The sequence below is a fragment of the Geotrypetes seraphini genome, chromosome 4 (genome assembly GCF_902459505.1).
Source record: "Geotrypetes seraphini chromosome 4, aGeoSer1.1, whole genome shotgun sequence".
In the NCBI taxonomy this organism is placed as follows: Eukaryota; Metazoa; Chordata; class Amphibia; order Gymnophiona; family Dermophiidae; genus Geotrypetes; species Geotrypetes seraphini.
In genome coordinates this window covers 255997472-256024426 of record NC_047087.1, presented here as the reverse complement: position 1 = coordinate 256024426, position 26955 = coordinate 255997472, and the positions used below count along the sequence as shown (strand labels likewise).

Here is a 26955-nt window from a genome sequence, read left to right as displayed (position 1 = left end):
CAGAAAAAGCCTTTGACAGGGTGGAGTGGAAATATCTTTTTTGTGTATTGTCTCATTTTGGCCTCCCCCAACAATTTACCCATATGATCTCTCTGTTATACCATTATCCCTTGGCTAAGTTAATTGTTAATGACGACGCCTCAACCCCATTTACTCTATCCCGAGGAACTAGGCAAGGCTGTCCTATGTCCCCTCTCTTATTCAACCTGGCTCTTGAACCTCTCCTCGCAGCCATCCGGCAATCCCCAAGTATTAAGGGTATTACAATTGCTAATATGGAATTCAAGATCTCAGCATATGCTGATGATGTTCTTCTATATCTTACCGACCCGCAATCCTCCGTATCCTCCCTAGGTCATCTTATTTCTTTCTTCTCCACAATGTCTGGTTACAAAATTAACTGGGATAAATCTGAAATAATGCCTCTCAATAACTCCTGTACTCCTTTCACCAACACGTCATATCCCTTTACTTGGGTTACTTCAGGCATAAAATACTTAGGCTTACCTTTTGAAAAGGACATCAATTCTTCCTCTCAAGCTATAACTACCAAACTCCTTTCTCAGGTCAAAGATGCATTAGCCTCTTGGTCCCCATTACATCTTTCCTGGTGGGGGAGACTGGATACGTTAAAAATGATGGTAATTCCCAAAATCACTTACACTTTTAACATGTTTCCTCTCATGTTTCCCCTACCTCTTTACAAACAGCTAGAAAGCCTTATGCTCCGCTTCCTCTGGAATAATAAACCGCATCGTATTTCACTGCTAAAATTGAAGTCACCTAAACAATCTGGTGGGGTTAATTTCCCAGACCTTCGCTGTTATCATAAGGCTTTCATTCTGAGGCAAGGAGCATTGTGGCTTTCTCCCTCAACTGTCTCCGATCCTCCTAATTGGCTCTCCCTAGAAACAGCTCTTATGCGCCCCTATCCGCTACTGAGACTTTTGGGCTCCACCCTTCTTAAGCATTCTCCTTATAACCCACTTATTATGACCACCTACAAAGCTCTCACAGAGCTTGATAAAAATCTAGACATACCCTGGTGTAAATCATCTTATTATCCTTTATGGAATAATCGTCAATTTCTGATAGATAAAAAACCTATTACATGGCCCTCCTGGTTCACCAAACATATCTGGTCTATAGACTCTATCTGTCATCCTGATGGGTCTTGGCTTTCCTTTGCTGAACTAATGACTTCCTTTTCACTTCCTGAATCACAATTCTATCGCTGGCTGCAATTACGCTCCTCCATAACAAAATCAGGTTTCCTTACTCCTGGCTCCAATTCTTTACCATCTCTATATACTCTCTCCAACCAATTTTTAGATGCTGGTCATACCGCCTCCCATTTCTATAAACTTCTCAAATCCCATTTTCCTAACCCATCTCTCTCTCTCTTACGATCCTGGGAACAGGACATAAACAAGACCATTTCCGAGGATGACTGGTCTCGCATCTTCCACTCTACTTTTCACATCTCCAGATCGGCATCCTTTCTCCAAAGCATGTTTTTTCTTTTGCACAGAGCCCAATGGACTCCCCTCAAATCTTACAACATAAATCCCTCCTATTCAAAAACCTGTTGGACGTGTCATAAAGAGGTGGGTTCTTTAAAACATCTCCTTTTTTCCTGTTCCTCAATACACTCCTATTGGAATGCGATCTGGGATACTATTTGCTCCATTTTCCACCTTAATATAACCCTTGATTATCAAATGTTACTTCTCAAATCCACTGCCCTGAAGGACACACTTTCAGAGGATGATGCTTACCTGATAGATTTCTTGCTTTCCCTCGCTCTCAAGCTCCTACTTAGCAACTGGAAAGACCTTTCTAAGGTGTCACATACTCAATGGTGGAATTCAGTCTGTCTTACATATCGTACTGAAGCTTACTTAGCTAAAGCCACCAATAGATTCTCTCGCTTTCAAACCAGATGGAATTCACTAAGAATCTTCCTCAGTATTCCTATTTCTTGATTTTTCTGGCTCTGTCATACCCTCTACTTTTCCCTTTTCTTCCTCCTTTTTATTTTTTCTTTATTCATGCTGTAGAGTTGTATTTTCACTTGTTCTAAGTGTATGAGTTATACAACTACTGTTTATTCCAGGTTATAATGAGATCGCTCTGTTCAGATATTGGTTTGTACATGCACTATATTATGTACTTTGTATAACTCTTGTTTTTCATTCATCTGTATGTTTACCTTTGAAAAATATTTCAATAAAAAAAAACCTTGACTTAAAAAAAAAAAAGAAAAGTGGGGGGGTTCCCCCCACACACTCCGTCGTAGCCCCTAAAAACAGTCTTTTTCTTCGGCGCGCGCCTCCACGCTGCGCTCAGTTGTCTGTTCACGCCTTTGTCCCGGTGCGCTTTTGACCTGACACTGGGCTACTAATCTGCCCTTTTCCAGTCCCACTCCCTCCTCCAATAGTAGCCCCCCTTCTGGACCCCCCTCCCCCCATGAGCATCAGTCCATCTCTAAACCCTCCCTAATAGCAATTCCCATTCCTTAACACATTTTCCCCCCAATAGCCCTCCCCTCTCCAACAGTAGCCCCCAATTCCAACCCCACCCAGTATCACACCTTTATATGGACTCCTCCTGGGCCTACCTTTCTATCTCTAGTGACTGTGCAAAAACAATTCCATGATGCTCTTATTCATAAATGGCTGCCACAACTGCTAGTGGTATTCTCATGGTAGTACAAGAGCTGGCATAGGTAGAAGTGACCGGGGATCACTCCTGCCCAGGCAATTCCCTTAGTGGCAGGTCAACCGCTACTGAGAAAATTCACCTTTGTTCCAAGTATTCTCCATTTGGAGATATTGACTCTTACTGTGGTTCGGTAGAATCCTAGAGCTTTAGAAATGGCTTTAACCCTTTCTAGACTGATATTTCAACAACTTTTTTTTCATGTCTTCTGGAATTTCCTATGATCATGGTATAATATTCCTGTAGTACAGTGTATCGCAAACTGTGTGCTAAGGCACACTAGTGTGCCTCCTGAGATTCCAAGTGTGCTGCAACACACTGGGGAGGAAGAGAGGTGCCAGCTAGCTGACTTGCCTACAGGACGTGCCTCTTGTCCTATAGGGCCAGAGGTTCTCAACATGCGGTACAACGCCAGCACTGCATGTCTAGCGACTTCCTGCTGCCATCACGTATCTCCCGGGACTCCTGCCTTCATCTTCTCTCCCCACCCCCGGACCAGCAGCGGCAGCTCAGTGTGCGTTTAATTTCAGCATTAGTTTAGATGCAGTTCCATCAGGCACCCTTGGGGCCTTTGCTAGGCCGGTCCGCTTCGATAATGCAACTTCCTTTAATCAGAGGTGGGCCGGCCTAGCAAAGGCCCTGAGGCTGCCTGATGGAAACAAATCTAAATTAATGCTAGCGGAAGCTGTGTGGAGAAGTTAAAAGCACAGTGAGCTGCCGCTAGAGAGAGGAGAGGTACTGCTGGACAGGGGAGGAGGGAAATGGAAGGGGAGAGAGGTACTGCTGGACATGGGGAGAGGTGCTGCTGGCAGGAGGAAGGGAAAACTGGTGATGAACAATCCAGGGTGAGAAAAATAATAATAATAATAATAATAACTTTATTCTTATATACCGCCAACAATCTTGCGACTTCTAGGCGGTTTACAATCAAGAGAAGTGGTTTACAATAAAGAGAAACTGTAAATACAATAAAGAGAAACTGTAAATACAATAAAGAAACTGTACATACAGCGAATTAAAGGGTATAGCATTGTACATCTGGTAATTCCAACATTAATAATATTAACACCAGTTTGTGTGCTGCAAGACCAGGAAGTGCCATGCTGCTAACACAAATTTAGAAATGTTCCATGAATTGAATGGTGTGTTTATGGTTAGTGAATATGGTTGGGGTTTACAATTTACAGGGTCGGGTGTGTGGTGGTATTATGAGGGGGGCTGATGTTCTGGTTCGTTACCTAGGTATTTCAAGAACAGGTAGGTTTTTAGGTGTTTCCTGAATTCGCCATAGTTGTTTGTGTGTGCAATTAGTTTTTCTAAGTCTTTACCCCATGTGGCTGCCTGGTACGATAGCAGTTGTTGATGGTATCTCTTATATTTACACCCTCTAGCCGGGGGGGGAGACAAATTTCAGGTGTGTTTTTCTTTTGTGTCTGTTGGTTGGGAATGAGAAGAGGTCTGTAATATATTTAGGGGCTAGACCGTTTAATACCTTGAAGCAGAGACATCCTAGCTTGAACTTCGTGCGTGCCTTCATCGGCAGCCAGTGTAGGAGTCTGTAGGAAGGGGTTATATGGTCGGACTTCTTCAACCCAAGAATCATCCTGACTGCTGCGTTTTGTATCAGTTGTAATCTTTGCATTTGCTTCTGGGGGATTGTCAGATGGGTGATGTTGCAATAATCTAGGTGGCTTAGTATTAGGGATTGTACTAGAATTCTGAAGGCTGAAGTGTGGAAGTACGCCTTAATGGACCTAAGTTTCCAGAGAGTGAAAAACCCTCTTTTGATTAGGGAGTCTATATGGTCTTTCATGGTTGGGGGTGACCAGAAGAGGGTGATGGAAGGACAGACAGAGATAAGCAGGAGATGCATAAGGATGTGCACAAAGAAGCACATAAAGGAGCAAGATATGTTTCTTTGTTTGTGCTCCTGTGCACTGGCAGCTCATGCTGCTGAGAAATTGTACAGACTAAATGGGTGTCTGAGAACGAGGTCACCTTATGGGTGGAGTTCAGCAAACTCGTGGGCAGGAACAGAGGACAGCATGTTTGCAGCAGCTTTAGAGGTACCTGGAGGCTTGTGGGCAGAGCACAGCAGACTCATGGGGATAGGGAGGAGAGGGGATGGGGACCGTGCATACCTCAACTCGGAAAACTGGCATCACCACTTCAGCTAAAAAAATCAAAAGAACACCTTGATGAAAAAACATGCATGTGCTAGCAATTTTAGCAATAAGGTAGACCACTGAAATAATACCTGTCGATTTGTTTTGAGCATTTTGGCCGAGTATAATCTCCACTGAGCTAGTCTAATCTATGTGACTGATTAATAATAATAATAATAACAGCTTATATACCGCAATACCATGAAGTTCTATGCGGTTTACAAAGATTAAGCAAAGGTACAAATTGATTGACTTAAGAGGGGAGGAAGAATAGGACAGGAAATCCATTTTTGAGGAGAGAGTGATCAATAGAATAAGTTAATCGCTATAGAGGGGAGAGAGAAGAGAGGATCAGTTGTCTAGATACTTTAGGAATAGGTGTGTTTTCAGACGTTTCCTAAATTCCTCATAAGTAGTGGGCGAAAGCAATTGTTCTAGGTCTTTACCCCATGATGCTGTTTGGTGCGAGAGAAGATGTTCATGGTGTTTTTTCAGTTTACAACCTCTCACTGGGGGGGGAAACAAAGTTGGAATGTGAGCTTCTCTTGTGTCTGTTGGCTGAGAAGACGAAAAGGTCAGTTATATATTTAGGGGCAAGTCCGTGTAGTGCTTTAAAGTCAGAAGCAGGCAAACTTAAACTTTACGCGTGCCTCCATTGGCAGCCAATGCAGCTGCCGGTAGTAGGGTGTCACGTGGTCAAACTTTCTCAGCCCAAAGATCAGTTTGACCGCTGCATTTTGCATCAATTGTAAACGCTGCATGTTCTTTTGGGAAATTGCTAAATAGGTGATGTTACAGTAGTCAAGTAGACTCAGTATGAGGGATTGGACTAGGGTTCTGAATGCCGCTGTATCGAAATAAGCTTTAATGGATCTGAGTTTCCAGAGAGTGAAAAATCCCTTTCTGATCAAGGAGTCCACCTGGTCTCTCATGGTTAGGCACTGATCCAAAGTTACACCTAGTTGGAAAGGGTAATTAAGATTATTTATATATAGTGGTGATTATTTATATATAGTGGTGATTATTTATATATAGTGGTGATTTGGTGTCAAACGGATGTGGCGAAGCAACGAAGAAAGTTGTCTTTTCTGAATTAAGTTTGAGCCTAAAGGTTGTCATCCAGTGCTCCATCATGTTTATGGCTTCTGAAGCTTTAGGAATAGTTTCAGAGATAGAATTAACGAATGGGATGATGATCGTAAAATCATCTGCATAACTAAATAGTTTTATCCCTAACTGGGTTAGCTGCGTGCCTAGTAAGGACATGTAGACGTTGAAGAGCAATGGAGATAGCGGAGACCCTTGTGGCACACCGGATGGATTGCTCCAGGTATCTGAAAGTTCATAATTAAAACGTACTTGATAAGTGCGGAACATAAGGAAGCCACGGAACCAATTCAGCACCTCGTCCCTGATACCAATGGCGTCTAGGCATTGCAGCAGTTTCCCGTGGTCTACTAGATAAAAGGCAGAACTCATATCGAATTGCATAACCAGGGCATTAAGGCCTTTACTAAACAGTAGGCGCAGATTGTCTAAAATAGCCCCAATTACTGTCTCATTACTGAATAACGGTCTAAAACCGGATTGAGTTTCATGTAGGAGAGAGAACTGATCCAGATAATCCATCAGTTGGGTGTGTACCAATCCCTCCATAATTTTTACAATAAACGGAATGGATGCTATTGGTCTGTAGTTGGATATTATAGCTGAAGATTCTTTTCGATTTTTTAGAATTGGGGTTATTATTATGTGACCATTATTAGAGAGGAACTTCCCAGTTTTTAGGTTATGAGCCAAATATTGCGTCAACGATAGTTTAAATACTAAAGGTGCCGCTTTCATGATTTCTGGGGGGCATGAGTCCAGAACGCAATAGGATTTAGAGTATTTGTTATATAGTCTGTTGTAATTGTTCCACTCTAAATCTTGAAAGGAGCTCCAGATCATGTCTGCCGGTGTATCATTTCTTTGGGTGATAGGTATCGGATGATCACTAGGGTCGTTTGTTGAATAATGAATTCTAAGGTTTTTAATTTTTGAATCGAAGTGTAGTGCTAAGTCATTTGCAGAGGGTAACTTAGAGTTGTGTGTGGGTGTGGTGTAGCGAGCGGTGTCAAATAAATTTGTGATCAGGTTGAATAGCTCTTTTGTATTGATTCCTTGTGAACTATTACAAGATGAGTTGATTTTAATTGAGTAGAATGCTTTACGTTTGTCTTATCATTTGTTTGTAGATTTTTATGTTAGCTCTCCATTTGTTACGGTCTGTTAGTTCTCCTATTTTTTTCCAAGTTCTTTCTAGTCGTCTAGCTAGTTGTTTCTGTTTTAGAAGTTCGGTGTCAAACCATTTGTTATATTTATTTGCATTGCTTTTGCTATTGCGTATAGGGGCGATTTTATCTAAAATGGATGTGCTGGTTGTCATACAGTGATCCCAGAAATCGATTCCTTCTTCTATCTCTGATTGCAATTCATATTGTGACCAGAAATCTATTGGATTAATATAGCTTCTGGTGTGATGTTCTCTTTTTATTATTGGGCGTGTTTTAGATTTAGAATAAGACCAGATTAGCTTGAAATAATAAGTAAAATGATCAGACCAGATATCATCACACCAGGTGCCTTTACGTATTGAGATGGCAGGGTTTGGGATGTCCTTTGTGGACATGGCTATCATATCTAACTGATGGCCTTTGTGTGGGTAGAGGGAGGTTGTAATTGAGTAGGGATAGAAAGTTTTTAAACTCTTTCGCGTTTGTATTGTCCTCTTCATCTAGGTGTAAGTTTGTCTCCTGCGATGATATTGTAAGAAGAACCGAGTGAATTGTTTAGGACAAATGCACAGAAGTCTTCTTTGGCTTTTGGCCTGCTTTTTGGTGGGACATAGAATAATATGCATGATAGGGATTCTTCTAGATGACGGTTGCTAATTTTACAGGCTAGAATTTCTAGTTGGTCAGTCATTTTGGAATCTAATAGTTCGAACTCAAATCCATCTTTAAGAATAATTGCTAGACCTCCTCCTTTTTTTCCCACGCGGTTTAGCGTAAGGATTTTAAAATTGTCTGGTAGGAGGTCAATTATTATGTAGTTAATATGAAAAATCTAGACAGGCTGCACAAATCATATTCTCAATCTCATACTCTCTCATGGACTTCAGCCATCAAAAACTGAAGATGATCTGAATCACCTCCCCAGTGAAGAAAGTGATGCACAATAGTAAGTGAGAAGTAAATTTTAGTAGTGAGAAAGATGAACTAAATTTTAATGTATGAAGTCATTGCTGAAACAAAAAAGGAGAAGGTGTTTACAATAATACAGTCACAACGTGGATACTAGTAAAACAAACAAATAATATTTTGTTATGTTCAGCGTAGCGAGGAGCATCATTACCTTGTCTTTAGATATATTCACTCTCAAGGATACTTGTTTTTTCCCTTGTGTATTACTGAGGATGGCTAGAAACTACACATAAGACTTTCACTAGAAGCCATATTATGTTCCTATTATTGAATTCACCTTTGCTAGCACTTTGCTTTCTCTGTCAGGGAAAGACAAATAGGGAACAAGCAGAAAAGATCTCTAGCTGAGAAAGAGGAAAAGTGCATGATTATATAAGGCACTGTAACATAAATTATATTAGACATACTAGAATCTTTTGGCCCTATCTTCCATCATAATTCACATTTCACTGCTAAAGTTGGACAGTGCAAAGATGTGCAAAGATTTCATTCATCTAGGAAAACATTGCATACTTTAATCTTTAATTAGAGAAACCACATACCGTCAACAGATAATCAGGAAATATTGCCAGTTTTACGATAGGGCTGTTGGAAAATGTAAGTGTGGCCACAGGAGCCAGAGCCAAAAACATTTTGATTTTTGTAGCCAGTTGTGGTAGACTTGAAAATGCTATTAAACCTAGAAAGAAAGAAAGAAAGAAAGGCTAGTTGACAAAATAATGAGGACTGCTTCTGTTCAAACAAGGCTACTAAAATGGTTGGTGGTCTATGTCATAAGGCATACAGGACAGATTAAAGATCTTAATTTGTATACTTTGGAGGAAAGGCAGGAGAGGGGGGATATGATAGAAATGTTTAAATACTTACGTGACATAAATACACGAGGCAAGTCTTTCAATAGAAAGGAAACTCCAGAGTTAAAGGGCACAGAATGAAGTTGAGGTGATTGGCTCAGGAGTAATCTAAGAAAATACTTTTTACAGAAAGGGTGGTGGATGCATGGAATAGTCTTCCAGTAGAGGTGGTGAAGACACTGTCTTAATTCAAGAAAGTGTGGGACAGGCACTTGGGATCTCTTAGGGAAAGGAGGAGATAGTGGATTCTGCAGATGGGCAGACTAGATGGGCCATTTGGTCTTTATCTGCAATCATGTTTCTTTGTTTCTAGAAATGGATATCTATTTGGAGCCTCAGCACATATGAGGAGGCGGAGATCCACACCATAATGTATATAGAAAAGGGAACAGATCTGCCAGCATAGGGCAGACTTAATGGTCTGAACTTTGAAAACAAAGGGTGGATCAGAGGTAAGTACATATAATTTATACCACATTCATGAGTTTGGGTCCTGTATAGCTCAGTGGGGGTGGGGAAAACATATAGTGGAACTTAGTGAGTAAAATATTATAATACTATTGGATTGTACAGTGTAGTTCAATAATGATTTGATAATGAATGGCACACTGGATGGACCATCATTTACTATGTTACTATGATGAAAGAGAAACCAGAAGATTTCCAACAAGTTCTTATTAGATGCAAGAAAGAGGAACCTTCATTTTATTAACTAACAATTCTTCTGGGGAACCTTTGAAAAAAAAATATTTTTTGGATACAATAAAGATCTTGCCAGAGGTTAAGAAGGACGAGATACAAACTGATGAACATAAGGCTCAAATTTCCTCTGACAGTTTGGATTTATCAACTTTTTCTGAAACTTCTGTTGAGTTAGCTGAGCTAGCAACATTGATAATTTCTATCCAATTCAAACAAAAAGATAACTTAGAGGCTCTTTTACTAAGCCAAGTTATGCAGCTAACACAGGGTTTTCAACATAGTAGACGGTAGCAAGTGAGTGTTTAAATTTAAAAAAATCCCACATTAGCTGTCTGAGGGAGTGAATAGCATCTGGGCATGACATGGGTTGGTGGAGGTGTAGCTGGCTGTAACAGCTAGTATACAGGTTGTTACTGTGTGTTAGCTGTCATGACTGCAGATAGTGCAGCTGAACTTACTACCACCTCAACCTGCTGTGCCCCATACCCTAATCACAATGTAGGCACTCCCCTGAAACAAAATCCCAACCCCCAATACAAACCCTGCGCCTCCATAGCTCTACCCTCCTCCTGTCTTCCCCAGAACTTATCATGCAGTCTTCAATTGTAGCTCAGGGGTGCCAGGTGGTACCGATTGCTCTCTGCTGCAACAAAGGTGGGTGATGTCATCCAATATGGTCCCTCGTCCCCCTACTGATAAATCTTGTGATACTACCGTAGTACTGTGAGACTATTAGCTAAGGGAGCAGTGGAGGGCAATTGCTATCACCTGGCTGTCCTGATCTAACACTGAAGATTCTCTTTAGGCCCCTAGTGGGGGGAAAGAGGAGGACTCTTGAGAGGCTTTGTTTTATGTCAGGTGGCAAAATTTTGTGTAGGGGTCGGGACTGTGTGTTAGGGTTATGATTAGGGGCAGTGTTGGAGTTGTGATTGGGGTATGCAGGGAGGAGTGACCAGTAATAGATATAATAATCCAAAACAGCAAGAGGAATATAGTAAATAATCACAAGAAATATTCCAACATGTACCCACTACTACAGAGGAGTGAAGCACAAGATAGATATGTTTTTATAAATGGAGAAAAGACCTCAGTTTCTTCCAGGGAAAGGAAAATTCACCTGGAGGACCTCTATGTCTGCCGTATTCAACTTCAAGCAGCATAGGAAAAAACATCCCTGGTCAAAAACTCCATTATAAGACATAATCTGTTAATATGCAGTCCAGAAAATCACCAAACACTTATCTCTTCGATTCACTGTCCTCCAGGTGGGAACTGAATCCAAACAATCTTCACCACGTTGACTTTCTTCTAAACGTGGGACAGTGAATCGAAGAGATAAGTGTTTGGTGATTTTCTGGACTGCATATTAACAGATTATGTCTTATAATGGAGTTTTTGACCAGGGATGTTTTTTCCTATGCTGCTTGAAGTTGAATACGGCAGACATAGAGGTCCTCCAGGTGAATTTTCCTTTCCCTGGAAGAAACTGAGGTCTTTTCTCCATTTATAAAAACATATCTATCTCGTGCTTCACTCCTCTGTAGTAGTGGGTACATGCAGTAATAGATATGCCATGTGAAGGGGCTTCATCACTGCAACAGTTCTCTCTCATTTACCTATTTATGGTAGGCCCACACTGTTACATGTAAGAAATTAAAACCGCTTTTACATCATTTATGTATTCATAATCTTAGGCAGCTTTCTTGATTCATTTTTTACTCACTCATAAATGCAGAAAAAGAAATATTAGAAGCAGATAAGAAAGGAATTTGAGATTTGAACCAGTGGGTTATTCACACCTCCCACAAATTTCTGTAGAAAGCAGTGCTTTATCTCCTCAGTTAGTACCAAAGAAATTCATAATCCCTAAAAGAGGAGAAATAACAAGGCAGGACATGGGGAATTCTTTGACAAAGTCAAGTTTGGTCTGCTCTGCAACAAAAACAAGCAATAATCCAACAGAAACATAGCATAAACAAGATGGAACTGAACAAGCCACCTACCTGAGTTTACTCAATATCAATAGTTATGTAGTTGCATATAGTCCCTCAAGTGCGTCTTTTGTTAGAGAGAGTTATGTCTGTAATAGTAAGCAGGCTAAATTGAAATCTGACAGGGTGGCCCTTCAAGACTCGTATGCCTTTCTATTAGAAAGAAGATTATTGAGGTAAGACCTAATCTTCCTTTCTAGTGCAAAAGGAATACAAATCTTGAACCAGTGGGACATACCAAAGCAGTCCCCCCCCCAGTCTAGGGCAGGGGCAGAAGAGCCTGCTGCTAGCACAGAGGACCCAAATGCTGCGTCCATTTGTACTACTACGTCCACTCTGCAAACTTCATGAAAGTATGGAGGGTGGACCATGTAGCTGCCCTACAAATCTCCTCAGGCAGAACTGCCCGGGACTCTGCCAATGAAGATGCTACACTCCTTGTAGAGTGTGCTTTCAAAGATATCAGTGGTTGCTTACCACACGTGATGTACGCCGACATCTCGAAATGGAATCTTTAGAAGCCGACTTTCTCAGTTGGCTAGGACTTGTCATCAGAAAAATATGGTGAGAGATGAAAATCATTAGTTACTTCCAGGGAACAGAGAAGAACTCTACTAATATCCAGCAGTCTATCTCCACCAGCAATAAATGATTCCAGTTTATCACTTGATACCACTGGCTCTCCAACTTGTAGTGTGCCAGTAACAATATTCTCTGCTTTCAATCTTTTAACAACATTCACATTAAAAAAAGGCAATTGCACTGTTAATGTTTTCTTTACCTTCAACAGATCCATTACCTGCTTCTTTACGAATTCATTTTCTGGATCCACTACTTGACCCCTTACTGTCTATGGCAGGGGTGCCCAAAAGGTCGATTGTGATCAACCAATAGATCGCGAATGCAACGTGAGTTGATCGTGGAGCCCATCCCAGGCTCCATGATAGACTTGTGTTGCCTTGCATTCTACTTGCTTCCCAACATGGTAAACAGAAGCGCCGGACTGACCAGCTTCCCCTCCCTCAGACATCAGTTCTGACATCGGAGAGGAAGTTCTGGGACAGCCAATCACTGCCTGGCTAGCCTGGAACTTCCTCTCCGATGTCAGGGAGAGCTCACAACTCGGTGGCGGGCAGCTTGAGGGCCTGTTCCCTAATGGTGGCGGCGGTGGCTTGGGGGAGGGCAGGGAGACAGAAAGAAGGGAAACAGAAAGAAAGAAAGAAAGGGGGCAGGGAGACAGAAATAAAAAAAGAAAGGGGAGGACAGGGAGACAGAAAGGAAGAAGGGAAACAGAAATAAAGAAAGACAGGGGGCATGGAGACAGAAAGAAAGAAAGGGGACATGGAGAGAGAAAGACAGACAGAAAGAAAGGGGGCAGGGAGAGAGAAAGAAAGAAGGAGGCAGGGAGAAAGAAAGGGGAGGGGGCAGGGAGAGAGGAAGAAAACGTTGGGAGAGGGAATGAGGTCTGGAGGAGGCTGAAAGAAGGGAAGAAAGATTGGATGCAAAATCAGAAGAAGAATGTGCAACCAGAGACTCATGAAATCACCAGATAACAAAAGGTAGGAAAAATGATTTTATTTTCAATTTAGTGATCAAAATGTATCCGTTTTGAGAATTTATAGCTGCTGTCTATATTTTGTACTATGGCCCCCTTTTACTAAACCACAATAGCGGTTTTTAGTGCAGGGAGCCTATGAGCTTTGAGAGCAGCACAGGGCATTCACAGCTCCCTGCTCTAAAAACTGCTATCACGGTTTAGTAAAAAAGGAGGGGGTATATTTGTCTATTTTTGTATAGTTGTTACTAAGGTTACATTGCATAAAGTCATCTGCCTTTACCTCATCTGCTGTAGGTAAACCGCCACTACCACCATCACCTTAGTGAAGGTCTGGGGCACTGAGGCCAGCCCAAAGGGAAAGGCTAAGAACTGATAATGCTGTTCCAAAAGATGAAACCACAAAACTTTGCCGTGGACCAGAAAAATGGGAAAGTGCAAGCACATCTTTGTAAGATCCAGAGAGGCAAGAAACTGTCCTGGAGTCACTGCAGCAATGACCCAACGCATGGTCTCCATGGTAGCATTAACATATGAAAGCAGCAGGTAAATGCAGGCATCTAGATTATAGATCTGCCCTTTCAAGGTTTATGCTGGAAAGTTAAATTAGAAAACTATGAATGGAGCTGATCAATATCTGTTAGTCATTTAATCATCTGTGATGCTTTTATGTTGTGCTCCGCTTTGTGAAAAGCTGATTATAAATAAAAACATACATACATGGAAATAGTAAAAAAGATCTTTAAAGACTAGCAAGACAATGACTTGTTCACCTTACCTAGGGTGGTGCCTTGTGAATGGCCAACATAATATATTTTCTTACATCCAGTTTTCTGAATAATAAAGTCTATCACTGCTGGAAGGTCTTGCTTAGCCATTTCATCAAAGCTATGAAATGAATATATAAAGTTAGATTTGGAAAGGTTAAAAACATGTCCAGTATAGAATATGTAGTAGGTAGGTACACTTAAACATTTACATTATATTTATTGACTTCTATTCCTCACCCTTTTTCAGATCCGATCCGACCCATGCAAAATAGCCAAGCACTAAAATTGCTTGGATATTTAGCATCGGGTTTTACTGATCGTAAAACCTGATTGAACTAGACTAGAGAGCTGCATGGGAACGAGGACGACAGGAATCCCACGGGACCCAAGGGGATCCCGCGGGTTCCCCCTTCAGGTCACGGGGATCCTGTGGGGACGCCCCCTAGGGTTGCGGGGATTCTGCGGGGTTTGATGCACTCGAGCCGCGAGGCTCATCTTCTTTTTTTCTACCTGCCCTGCCGCAGCACACAGCCGACCGGAAGTCTTCCACGATGGCAGCGCTGACGTCGTAGGGAGGGCTTAAGCAAAGCCATCCGTCCCTCCGACGTCAGCGCTGACATCGGGAAGACTTCCGGTCGGCTGTGTGCTGCGGCAGGGCAGGTAAACATAGAAACATATAAATAGACGGCAGATAAGGGCCACAGCCCATCTAGTTTGCCCACCCCAATGACCCTCCCCTACCTTTCTCTGTGAATAGAGCCCACGTGTATCCCATTTGGCCTTAAAATCAGGCACGCTGCTGGCCTCAATAACCTGAAGTGGAAGACTATTCCAGCGATCAACCACCCTTTCAGTGAAAAAGAATTTCCTGGTGTCCCTGTGCAGTTTCCCGCCCCTGATTTTCCACGGATGCCCCCTTGTTGCCGTGGGACCCTTGAAAAAGAAGATATCTTCTTCCACCTCGATGCGGCCCGTGAGATACTTGAATGTCTCGATCATGGCTCAACCTCAGGAAAGGCTTCTCTAAATCAAACACAGCAACGAGGGTCCTCAACTTTAGGGAGGCAGATTTCGACCACATGAGAGACTTTGTCCATCAAAAGCTGCAAAACCATGCAGAAACTGACAACCCGGAAAATATGTGGTCAAACCTAAAATCCATCCTGAACGAAGCATCTAGCCGCTACGTAAAAACAGTAAGCAAACGCCGGAGAAACAAAAAACCACAATGGTTCAACAAGGAAATTTCTGACCTCATTAAAATGAAAAAAGAAACATTTATTACCTACAAACATCTTGGGAAAAGGGAGGCAAAAGAAGACTATCAGGCCAGATCTAAGGCTGTCAAAAAGGCAGTCAGGGAAGCCAAACTTCAAATAGAGGAAGATCTAGCACGGAACATTAAAAAAGGGGACAAATCCTTCTTCAGGTACATTAGCGACAGGAAGAGAAACAAAAATGGAATAGAACGCCTTAGGAAATCAGATGGAAACTACGCAGAATCTGATACTACCAAAGCAGAACTGCTAAACGAATACTTCTGCTCAGTATTCACCTGTGAAGCACCGGGAGATGGTCCGCAACTACAAATAAGAAACAGCCAAAATGACCTGTTTCGTGATTACGAGTTTACACCTAGTAATGTCTACCACGAACTTTCAAGACTCAAAGTAGACAAAGCTATGGGGCCAGACAATCTACACCCCAGGGTACTCAGAGAGCTGAGTGAAGTTCTGGCTGAACCACTATCCGTACTCTTCAATCTTTCCATGCGCACGGGAATAGTACCCCTAGACTGGAAAACAGCTAACGTAATTCCACTCCACAAAAAGGGCTGCAGAACGGAGACAGGAAATTACAGACCGGTGAGTCTTACATACATAGTGTGCAAACTCATGGAAACACTGATCAAACAGGAACTTGACAAAATTCTAGATGAAGAAAATCTACGTGATCCACAGCAACACGGATTCACCAGGGGAAGGTCCTGCCAATCTAATCTGATTGACTTCTTTGATTGGGTGACCAGTCATCTGGATGCCGGTGAGTCCCTTGACGTGATATACTTGGACTTCAGCAAAGCTTTTGATAGCGTTCCACACCGCAGGCTGTTGAACAAACTAAAATCGACGGGATTAGGGGATACATTCACAACATGGGTAAGGGATTGGCTAGATGGTAGGCTTCAAAGGGTGATGGTAAACGGTACCCCCTCCAAAACGTCAGCAGTGATGAGTGGAGTACCTCAGGGCTCCGTCTTAGGGCCGATTCTATTCAATTTATTCATAGGAGATTTGACCCAAGGACTTAGAGGAAAAGTATCACTGTTTGCCGACGATGCCAAACTATGCAACATAGTTGGCAAAAGCAGTGTGCCTGACTTTATGACGCAGGACCTAAGACAGCTTGAACAGTGGTCATCAACTTGGCAGCTGGGCTTCAATGCTAAAAAATGTAAAGTAATGCACCTAGGCAAAAAAAATCCACACAGAACTTACACACTAAATGGTGAAACCTTGTCCAGGACCACGGTGGAACGTGATTTAGGAGTGATCATTAGCGACGATATGAAGGCTGCCAATCAAGTAGAGAAGGCATCGTCCAAGGCAAGACAAATGATGGGCTGTATCCGTAGGGGTTTTGTCAGCAGAAAACCTGAAGTCATAATGCCGCTGTACAGATCCATGGTGAGACCTCATCTCGAGTATTGTGTTCAATTCTGGAGACCACACTACCGAAAAGATGTGTTGAGAATTGAGTCGGTTCAGCGAATGGCTACCAGGATGGTTTTGGGGCTCAGGGAACTCACGTATGAAGAAAGGTTAAAAAAAACTGCAGATGTACTCACTGGAGGAGCGAAGAGACAGAGGGGACATGATTGAGACCTTTAAGTATATTACTGGGCGTATAGAGGTGAAAGATGATATCTTCAGTCTTATAGGGTCCTCAGTAACCAGAGGACACTCGCTGAAAATCAGGGGAGGGAAATTTCAGGGTGATGCGAGAAAGTACTTCTTCACTGAAAGGGTGGTAGATCATTGGAACGAGCTGCCTCAGAGGGTGATTGAGGCCAGCAGCGTGTTAGATTTCAAGAGAAAATGGGATATTCATGTGGGATCTCTAGGAGAGTAAGAATCAGGGAGTGGGTCATTGGTATGGGCAGACTCGATGGGCTGTAGCCCTTTTCTGCCGTCAATTTCTATGTTTCTATGTCACCCCTCTCTCTGCGTTCCTCGAGTGAGTACAGCTGCAACTTATCCAGCCGTTCCTCGTATGGGAGATCCTTGAGTCCCGAGACCATCCGGATGGCCATTCTCTGGACCGACTCCAGTCTCAGCACATCCTTACGGTAATGCGGTCTCCAGAATTGCACACAGTATTCCAGGTGGGGCCTCACCATGGATCTATACAATGGCATAATGACTTCAGGCTTACGGCTGACGAAACTCCTGCGTATGCAACCTATGATTTGCCTTGCCTTGGATGAAGCTTGCTCCACTTGATTGGCAGTCTTCATGTTCTCACTGACGATCACCCCTAAGTCTCGTTCTGCTTCAGTTCTTGTTAGGATCTCGCCATTAAGGCTGTAAGTCTTGCATGGATTTTGGCTGCCCAGGTGCATGACTTTGCATTTTTTGGCATTGAAGCTGAGTTGCCAGGACCTAGACCAGCGCTCCAGTAGGAGTAGGTCGTGCATCAGTTGGACATTGAACAGTTGGACATTGAATTTATGTCTGTTGTGCTTTTGTCCACTACACTGCTTAGTTTGGCGTCATCGGCGAATAATGTTATTTTACCTCGCAGCCCTTCTGCCAAGTCTCTTATAAAGATGTTGAATAGGATCGGGCCCAGGACTGAGCCCTGCGGCATTCCACTGATTACCTCCGTCATTTCGGAGGGGGTGCCGTTCACCACTACCCTCTGAAGCCTACCTCCAAGCCAGTTCGTCAATGTGTCGCCCAATCCTATAGAACTCATCTTGCTCAGCAACCTGCGGTGTGGTACGCTATCGAATGCTTTACTGAAGTCCAAGTATACGATGTCCAGGGACTCCCCAACATCCAGCTTCCTCGTCACCCAGTCAAAGAAGCTGATCAGGTTGGATTGGCAGGACCTCCCCTTAGTAAATCCATGTTGACGGGGATCCCGTAGATTCTCCTCGTTCAGGATCGTATCCAATTGGCATTTGATTAGAGTTTCCATTAGTTTGCACACTATTGATGCGAGACTCACCAGTCTGTAGTTTGCTGTTTCCATCTTGGAGCCTTTCTTGTGGAGTGGAATGATGTTAAGCCGTTTTCCAGTCCAACGGGACGTTATCCGTACTAAGGGAGAGATTGAAGAGTGTGGATAGCGGTTCCGCCAAGACATCACACAACTCCCTGAGCACCCTGGGGTGTAGGTTGTCAGGCCCCATTGCCTTGTTAACCTTAAGCTTTGACAGCTCGCAGTAAACACCGCTGGGTGTAAACTCAAAATTACTAAACGGGTCATCTGCATCAACCCTTGTCTGTAGCTGAGGGCCGAATCCTGGCGCCTTGCGGGTGAAGACTGAGCAGAAGTATTCATTTAACAGTTGGGCTTTTTCCAAGTCCGCTTCTACATAGTCTCCGTCTGGTTTCCTAAGACGTACTATCCTGCCTGAGTTCTTATTTCTGTCACTGATATACATGAAGAAGGATTTATCTCCTTTCTGGATGTTCTTCGCTAGAGACTCCTCCATGCGGAATTTGGCCTCCTTAACTGCTGTTTTGACGGCTTTTGACTTGGCCAGATAGACTTCCCTAGAGTCCTGTTTCCCTGATTGTTTGTAAGAGATGAATGCTTTTTTCTTCTCCTTGATGAGGTCCGAAATCTCCGCAGAGAACCACTGTGGCTTATTGTTCCTTCGCCATTTACTTACTGATTTAACATAGCGGTTTGTTGCTTCTTGTATGGTGGCTTTCAAAGTTGACCACATTTCTTCCACATTATCGGTTTCTGCTTGGCTTTATAGCGCCTGGTGAACGAAGTCTCCCATTTCTTTGAAGTTTGTGTCCTTGAATTTGAGGACCTTGGTCAGTGTGGTAGATTTAGTGAAACCTTTCCTGAGATTGAACCATACCATATTGTGGTCACTGGAGGCCAATGTGTCGCCCACCGAGACCTCTGTGACACTTTCTCCATTGGTAAGTATCAGATCCAGTATTGCCTGATCCCTTGTTGGTTCCAACACCAGTTGCCTGAGTCTTGTTCTCTTCATAGAGTTTAATAGCCTCCTGCTGCGGCTCAAGCTCCATTTTGCTTGCAGATGAGGGCTCAGAGGCAGAACACAAAAGGGGGAAGGGAGTGTGTTTTTGGCACAAGGCATGAACTTGGGAGAGAGGATGGAGGAAGGGAGGGAAAGGAGTGGGGGAGGGAGTGCGTTTTGGACACAAGGCATGAACTTGGGAAAGAGGATGGAGGAAGGGAGGGAAAGAGATGCTGAGGTGGGGGAGGGAGTGCGTTTTTGGACACAAGGCATGAACTTGGGAAAGAGGATGGAGGAAGGGAGGGAAAGAGATGCTGAGGTGGGAGAGGGAGTGCTTTTTTGGACACAAGGCATAAACTTGGGAAAGAGGATGGAAGAAGAGAGGGAAAGAGATGTTGAGGTGGGGAGGGAATGTGTTTTTGGACACAGAAAGCATGAACTTGGGAGAGAGGAAGGGAGGGAAAGATATGCTGAGGTGGGGGAGGGAATGCATTTTTGGACACAGAAGGCATGGACCTGGGAGAGAGGAAGGGAGGGAAAGAGATGCTGAGATGGGGGAGGTGTCAGTTTGAAGGTGGCCCCCACAATATTAGGTGGTAGGGGTTAAGTGAAAGGCGTACTGACAAACGCCAGGTCCCAGGTTCAGTTCCCTCACAGATGACTCACCAGGAAGTAGAATAATAGACACGACCAGAGGTGATTGCATAAAGAATATATTATAGAAATAGTCTTACAGAAAAGTAATATTTATAAGCATTACAATTAAGCAGAGAGCATTACACTTAAGCAGAGAGCAAGCAGTCTCACTGCCTTACAGAGGTCAGAGGCAGAGAGGGACATAGAAGCTTGTAGTTCTAGGAAGCTTCGTGTTAGATAAATAAAGGGAAGTATAGAAAAAGAGAGCGATATTGATAGCTGCATAGAAAAAGAGAGAGAGAGCTTGATCGAGCAGAGAGCAGGCTTTTATACCTTGGAATCTTATTCTGAATAGAGAAAATATTGTATCTCCCAGTATCTTTCTGTTTAGAATTTGTAAACTGTTTGAGACAATGGTTAATTTAATTAACAAAGGAGGGTGAGAAACCTGATGGGATTAAGTCTCTGGCTTGATCTGTGCACCATTATCCTAAGCACCCTCTTAATCAGGCATTAACACCTTTTAGCTAGCCATGATTCAAGCAGGGCTACTTGAAACTTAAAATATATCAATCAGGGCTACTTAAAACAGTTTCCCTGCACTAAGGGTCTATCTGCCTTCCCATGCCAGGGTCAGATTGATATAATCTCCCAGAGGCCTCTAGGCTGACAGGAGGGAATGCATTTTTGGACACAGAAGGCATGAACTTGGGAGAGAGGAAGGGAGGGAAAAAATGGTTGTGTACACAGGAATGGAAGAAATGAAAATTTTTGGTCATAGGAAGGGAGTGAGGTACAGATGAGAGGGAGAAATATTGTGGTGGAAAGGAACAGTGGGACAGATTGAAATGGATGCAAGAGGGAGGAATGTTGGACATAATGGTGAAGGGAATGGAGGGAGAGATGTGGCATGGGGCTGGTGGGCAGGCACGAAAGATGAGAAATGGATAAATGCTGGACCATGGTAGGAGGAACCAATGGACAGTAACAGAAGAATTTACAGAAGATGGGAAAGCGGAAAAAAGAAACTGGGACCAACTTTATGGAAAAATAAGTCTCCAGACAACAAAGGTAAAAAACGGAATTTATTGACTAAAATATGTTAGCTTTGGGAAATGTATATATCAGATGTCTTTGTATTGTGTTCAAAAGAAAAGGAAATGCATTTCTGGTTTTATTTCTACAGTGTTGAAGTACTTGTTGACCCTTGCTGTGACTGGTGGGAATCCCCAAGCACCGCCAGCAGAGGACCTCCTCTAGAGATGGCCAGAACTCCCCTCCACCAAGCACAGCAGTCGCTGGCAACATCCATGAGCCACTGAAGTGCCAGCATCTGTGACTCAGGGACACTACTGCTGCCTGCCAAGCTTGGCAAAAGGGACCCCCGGCCAACTGCAAAGGAAGTCCTCAGCTGACAGCTTGGGGGTTCTCATCAGCTGAGTATTTATATTTTATATTTACATTAGAGGCTCTCGTAGAAACCCGTTTACAAAGTATGTATTCTTCCCAATTAATATTTCCAAATTAATAAAGTGTCTTTGCTTATTTGTAAATGGGTCTCTACCAGAGCTTTTAATTCAGTAGCATAATTAAATGAAATAACTATTTCTGAAGTTTATAGGGACGGGCGGGGACAGAAGGGATTCCTCGCGGGGACAGAGGGATTCCTCGCGGGGACGGGTGGGATTCCTCATGGGGATGGGTGGGATTTCTGTCCCCACGCAACTCTCTAATCTAGACCGGTCGGTAACTGTTACATCAACAGGTCTGCCTGGGATTTTTTTTTCCATTTCTTTTTCAAAGACAGATATTTTGTGTGTATTACATGTGCAAAATATCTGCCCCATAAAAAAAAAAGAAAAAAGTTCCCCGCCCACTCCCCCTCCACAAAAAAGAGGTGGCAAAATAACCCATTATTCACAGAGGAGCTAAAGGACACGAGGAAAGTAGTGAGAAGAGTAGAAAGAATCTGTAGAAAAGAACAGAAGACTAGAACCTTACATTGACTGGAGAACCCCCCGTCAAAAAACAAAAAAAACCCTCAAAAAACAACAATATAAATTTGGCAGTAACTGATGCAAAAACATCATACAATGATTACCTGATTACCCATTCTAAATACTCCACCAAATGGTCTCTTTAGAATCTACAACTCATTGATCTCCACAAAAGATATAACAGAAGGTCCAGCATCACAACAACCAGACACAGACAACCTAGTACATCACTTTCAAGAAAAAATCAGAATTGTGAGGACATCGTTCATACATGACCCAGAAGATAACAGATCTTTACCCAACCAAATACAACGAGACCGAAGGAATCCTAGTTGGCAGATGCTGGTTAAAATTCTCCTCAATCAACACACAAGAGATCTCAAACTGGCTGAAGAGAATATCCAGAAAGCACTGCTACTTACATATATACCCAGCTAGCCTGCTAACTAATGTCTCCCCCACCCCTAACATTCTGCTATGGCTGACAAACCTAGTAAACAGATGCTTAGAAAATGAACTCTATCCCATGACAATATCAGTTATAGCGTTGACACCCATTGACCAAAGCAGAAAATTTCAGGTTGGTAGTAGGGATTCCATGGCCTACCAAACTACTAGAATTTTGTGCATATAGAAATAGATGCCACATTCTGCCTACTTAGTTGTTTTTCCTTTACTAAATTTATGTTGCTATACGGAAGATACTTTTGGCCAGATAATGTGGGCTAGATCAGTGTTCTTCAACCACCATGGTGCGATCGATGCGGCATTATCTTCGAGAAGGCTCCCTCTTCCTCACTGACTCAGTGCACAAAGCCATGGGCAGTGGCTCCTACGCGCGTCCTGCGACTGAACCGGAAGCCTTCTCTCTGACGTTGCAACGTCAGAGGGAAAGCTTCCAGATGAGGCACAGGAGCCGCTGCCCGCAGCTTTGTGCACTGCATCAGTGAGGAAGAGGGAGCCGGCCTGAAGATAAAATGGCCAGGCGGGAGCAGGCCAGAAGGTGAGGCATAGCATGGAGGGAAGGAGACAACAAAGGTAGGGGGGAATGATTTTGTTTTTGAATTTAGTGATTGACTTATGTCAATTTTGAGAATTTACATCTGCTGTCAGTGTGCTTTGTGTAGTTTAATTTTGTGGTTAACCATTATGTGTTGTTAATAAAATTATATTGTGTATCTGTGAAAAATGAATGGAAAAAATAGTGTACAATTAGTACTATTTTGAGGGTGGGGTCTGGGGTGGAGATTGGGTAGAGATGGGCGGGGTCTGGCCCACGACTTAGCCCAGTGTTCTTTAACTGCCGGTCCATAAAATAATTATTTTATTTCTGCCGGTCCATAGGTGTAAAAAGGTTGAAGAACACTGAGCTAAATAATTGAATGATTTTATTTTCCTTTTTGTAAATGTTTATGATGATACTTGTGGATTTTCCTGAGTTTGTTATATATATAATTTGTAACAAATGAATTTTTAGAAAAAGAATTCTGTGCAAGTACGCAACTAGCTAAATTCATAGACTAAAAACAAACGTGCTAAAACAATTACTTCTGTTCTGTGTTCACGGAAAAAAACCTGGAGAAAGACTGAGATTGTCTGGCAAAGTAGCACAAGAAAATGGAGTAGATTCAGCGCCGTTCATGGAGGAAAGTGTTTATGAACAACTTGAAAAACTGAAGGTGGACAAAGCAATGGGATCAGATACTAAGGGATCAGATACTAAGGGAGCTCAGAGAGGTTCTGGCGGGTCCTATAAAAGACTTGTTCAACAAATCTCTGGAGATGGGAGTGGTTCCTGGGGATTGGAGGAGAACAGATGTGGTCCCTATTCATAAAAGTGGTCACAGAGATGAAGCGGGAAACTACAGGCCGGTAAGCCTCACTTCAGTTATTGGAAAAATAATGGAAGTGTTGCTGAAAGAAAGGATAGTGAACTTCCTAGAATCTAATGGGTTACAGGATCCGAGGCAACATGGCTTTACAAAAGGTAAATCATGCCAAACGAACCCGACTGAATTTTTTGATTGGGTGACCAGAGAACTGGATCAAGGACATATGCTAAATGTAATTTACTTATTTTCAGCAAAGCCTTTGATACAGTTCTTCATAGGAGGCTCTTGAACAAACTTGAAGGGCTAAAGTTAGGACCGAAATTAGTGAACTGGATTAGAAACTGGCTGTCAGACAGATGCCAGAGGGTGGTGGTTAATGGAAGTTGCTCGGAGGAAGGAAAGGTGAGTAGTGGAGTTCCTCAGGGTTCGGTGCTGGGGCCGATCCTGTTCATTATGTTTGTGAGTGACATTGCTGAAGGGTTAGAAGGAAAAGTTTGCCCTTTTGCGGATGATACCAAGATTTGTAATAGAGTAGACACCGAGGAGGGGGTGGAAAACAAGAATTAGAGGAATGGTCTAATGCCTGGCAACTAAAATTCAATGCAAAGAAATACAGAGTAATGCATTTGGGGATTAATAATCGGAAGGAACCGTATATGCTGGGAGGTGAGAGGCTGCTATGCCTGATGGGGAGAGGGACCTTGGGGTAATAGTGTCCAAAGATCTAAAGGTGAAAAAACAGTGTGACAAGGCAGTTGGTGCTGCCAGAAGGATGCTGGGTTGTATAAAGAGAGGCGTAGCCAGTAGAAGAAAGAAGGTGTTGATACCCCTGTACAGGTCGTTGGTGAGGCCCCACTTTGAGTATTGTGTTCAGTTTTGGAGACCATATCTAGTGAAGGACATAAGAACACTTGAAGCGGACTAGAGGAGGGCAACAAAAATGATAGGAGGTTTGCACCAAAAGACGTACGAGGAGAGATTGGAAGCCCTGAATAAGTATACCCTAGAGCAGGGATCTCAAAGTCCCTCCTTGAGGGCCACAATCCAGTCGGGTTTTCAGGATTTCCCCAATGAATATGCATTGAAAGCAGTGCATGCACATAGATCTCATGCATATTCATTGGGGAAATCCTGAAAACCCGACTGGATTGCGGCCCTCAAGGAGGGACTTTGAGACCCCTGCCCTAGAGGAAAGGAGGGACTGGGGAGATATGATTCAGACGTTCAAATACTTGAAAGGCATTAACGTAGAACAAAATCTTTTCCAGAGAAAGGAAAATGGTAAAACCAGAGGACATAATTTGAGGTTGAGCGGTGGTAGTCTCAAGAGCAATGTAAGGAAATTCTTCTTTACAGAGAGGGTGGTGGATACCTGGAATGTACTCAGCGCATGCTCAAGGCCTTCTAATTTTCCCTCTCGCCGAGATTCTATTAGTTTTTCCTTTACTTTATTTAATCTGTTTCTCTGGGTCAATGGCATGATTTAGATGTTTAAGACCAGTACCATATGATATTTTCCCTTTATTACACAATTTTTGTTTTCCTCTTGCTTGTATTTTTGGTTAAAGTTGATACTACCAGTTCCTACAGTAGATATTAGCAATGCTTCCCTTCCCCTTTTTCTAATTTTAGTTGTAATCTACAGTATTTGTAGGTGTTTATCCTCTCTTTTCCTTTAGGAAATCTGATTCGACAGCCCATTTGGTGATAGACACCAATAATTTTTTTCATGGTGTCTTAATAAAAGGGCCTCTATTTAATGAGATCTTTTATGTAATTGTTACTTCTTTTTTAATTTTTCCATGTTGTACCCTTACTCTAATAGTAATTCTTTTGATTTTTCTTCTTCTGTGGGCTTTAGAGATGTTCTTCCATTCTTCTCTTTTTGCATCCCTTTGTCCCTAAGCTTTAGCCACATGTGTGTCCTGGTAGCTAATAAATAGTTTCCTAAGCCCTTGAAGTGAGCAGGAGTGCTGAAACGTGTTGAGCTTTAACTTTTTAAAATTACTGAACTAGTGGGAAGTGATGCAGCTTGGCTTTTTAATAAATGTGTACACCAACAGTACTTTGTGTCTTGTTTTCAAGTTGGTTTTCTAAAATGAAAACTTTGGTGCTTAGCACTTCATAGTTTGGCAGCCCTCTGCTCAGTTTAGTTGTCTAGCAGTTCTCTCTAGAAGATAATCTAGGAGAAGGCAAATTTGCAGAATTAAAAAGAAATAAAAACTGTTTTCCATCCCTGAATATGGCAAATCAGGTCAGAAGTGGAGGATTATTATTTTTCTTTAGTTTGTAGCTATCTCCTTATACCCCTTTTACTAAACTGTGATAATGCTTATTAGTGCAGTGAACCATGCTGAATGCGCCATGCTGCTCCGACACTCATAGGAACTCTATAAGCGTTGGGAGCAACACAGAGCATTCAGCGCAGTTCCCTGTGCTAATAACCGCTATCGCGGTTTAGTAAAAGGGGGGGGGGGGATAGATTTAAATAAAATAAAGTTAGTAAACTGATTTACAGGGTATTTTTATGAGGGACTTGAGCATATAGAAAACCATGTAAATGCACTCAAGTAAACCTTTATTAATTTGCCAGAGGGTATATGCATGTAAATTAAGCCAGAGACAAAAGCACCTACTTTTATGTGATATGTGCATAGACATTTCTAGGAGCAGAAGAGAGGTTGGAATTGAGAATACAGGTATATACAGCTATTCTTACCAGCACATACATTGGAGCAGGTGGAAGCGTACCTGTTTTTAAAGCGGCACAAACATGTATGTTTCTTTTATAAAATAAATGTAGTCAATCAAACTTGGTAAAAAGGACCATCAGCACAGAACCAATATCAAGAAAATGCTGAAATGAGTTATACAGTTTACAGACCCAGCAGTGTATGAAATTGCTCATTGGGAAAATTTAAAATTCAGATAAGAGGTTTTTTTTTGTTATACTATTGTAAATGGACATTAATTTGAATATTGGACTGATAAATGGATTGGAGACTAGCCCCGAGATAACTCATTTAAGAATTTTCCAATTTTGGTTCTCTGCTAGGGTCTTTTTTTTTTAACTAAGTTTATGGTGTTTGTTGGATAATGTTCGAGTATTATTTTAAACTCATAGGCTGACTGTTTTCTACATCTGAGGCCTCTATAAAATAGGCATAGCATAAACACCCATGTGACTTTGCTGCTTAGGCACCCTACATATTATAAAGGTGCCCTTCATGTGTAATTATTTCTGCTTGCAAAATGTT

At 42.5% G+C, this 26955-nt stretch overlaps 1 protein-coding gene across 3 annotated transcripts in view; it reads right to left on the bottom strand.

Annotated features, from left to right (window-relative positions):
• LOC117358694 (lysosomal acid lipase/cholesteryl ester hydrolase-like) overlaps positions 1–26955 on the bottom strand; it is a 76504-nt gene that overhangs the window by 37238 nt on the left and 12311 nt on the right. For all 3 annotated transcript variants that reach the window (XM_033940224.1, XM_033940222.1, XM_033940223.1), the window contains exons 5-6: positions 14012–14121; positions 8674–8810 (exon numbers count right to left, since the gene is read on the bottom strand). In XM_033940224.1, the coding sequence (XP_033796115.1) occupies positions 8674–8810; positions 14012–14121 (247 nt within the window). The remainder of the gene's footprint in view (positions 1–8673; positions 8811–14011; positions 14122–26955) is intronic.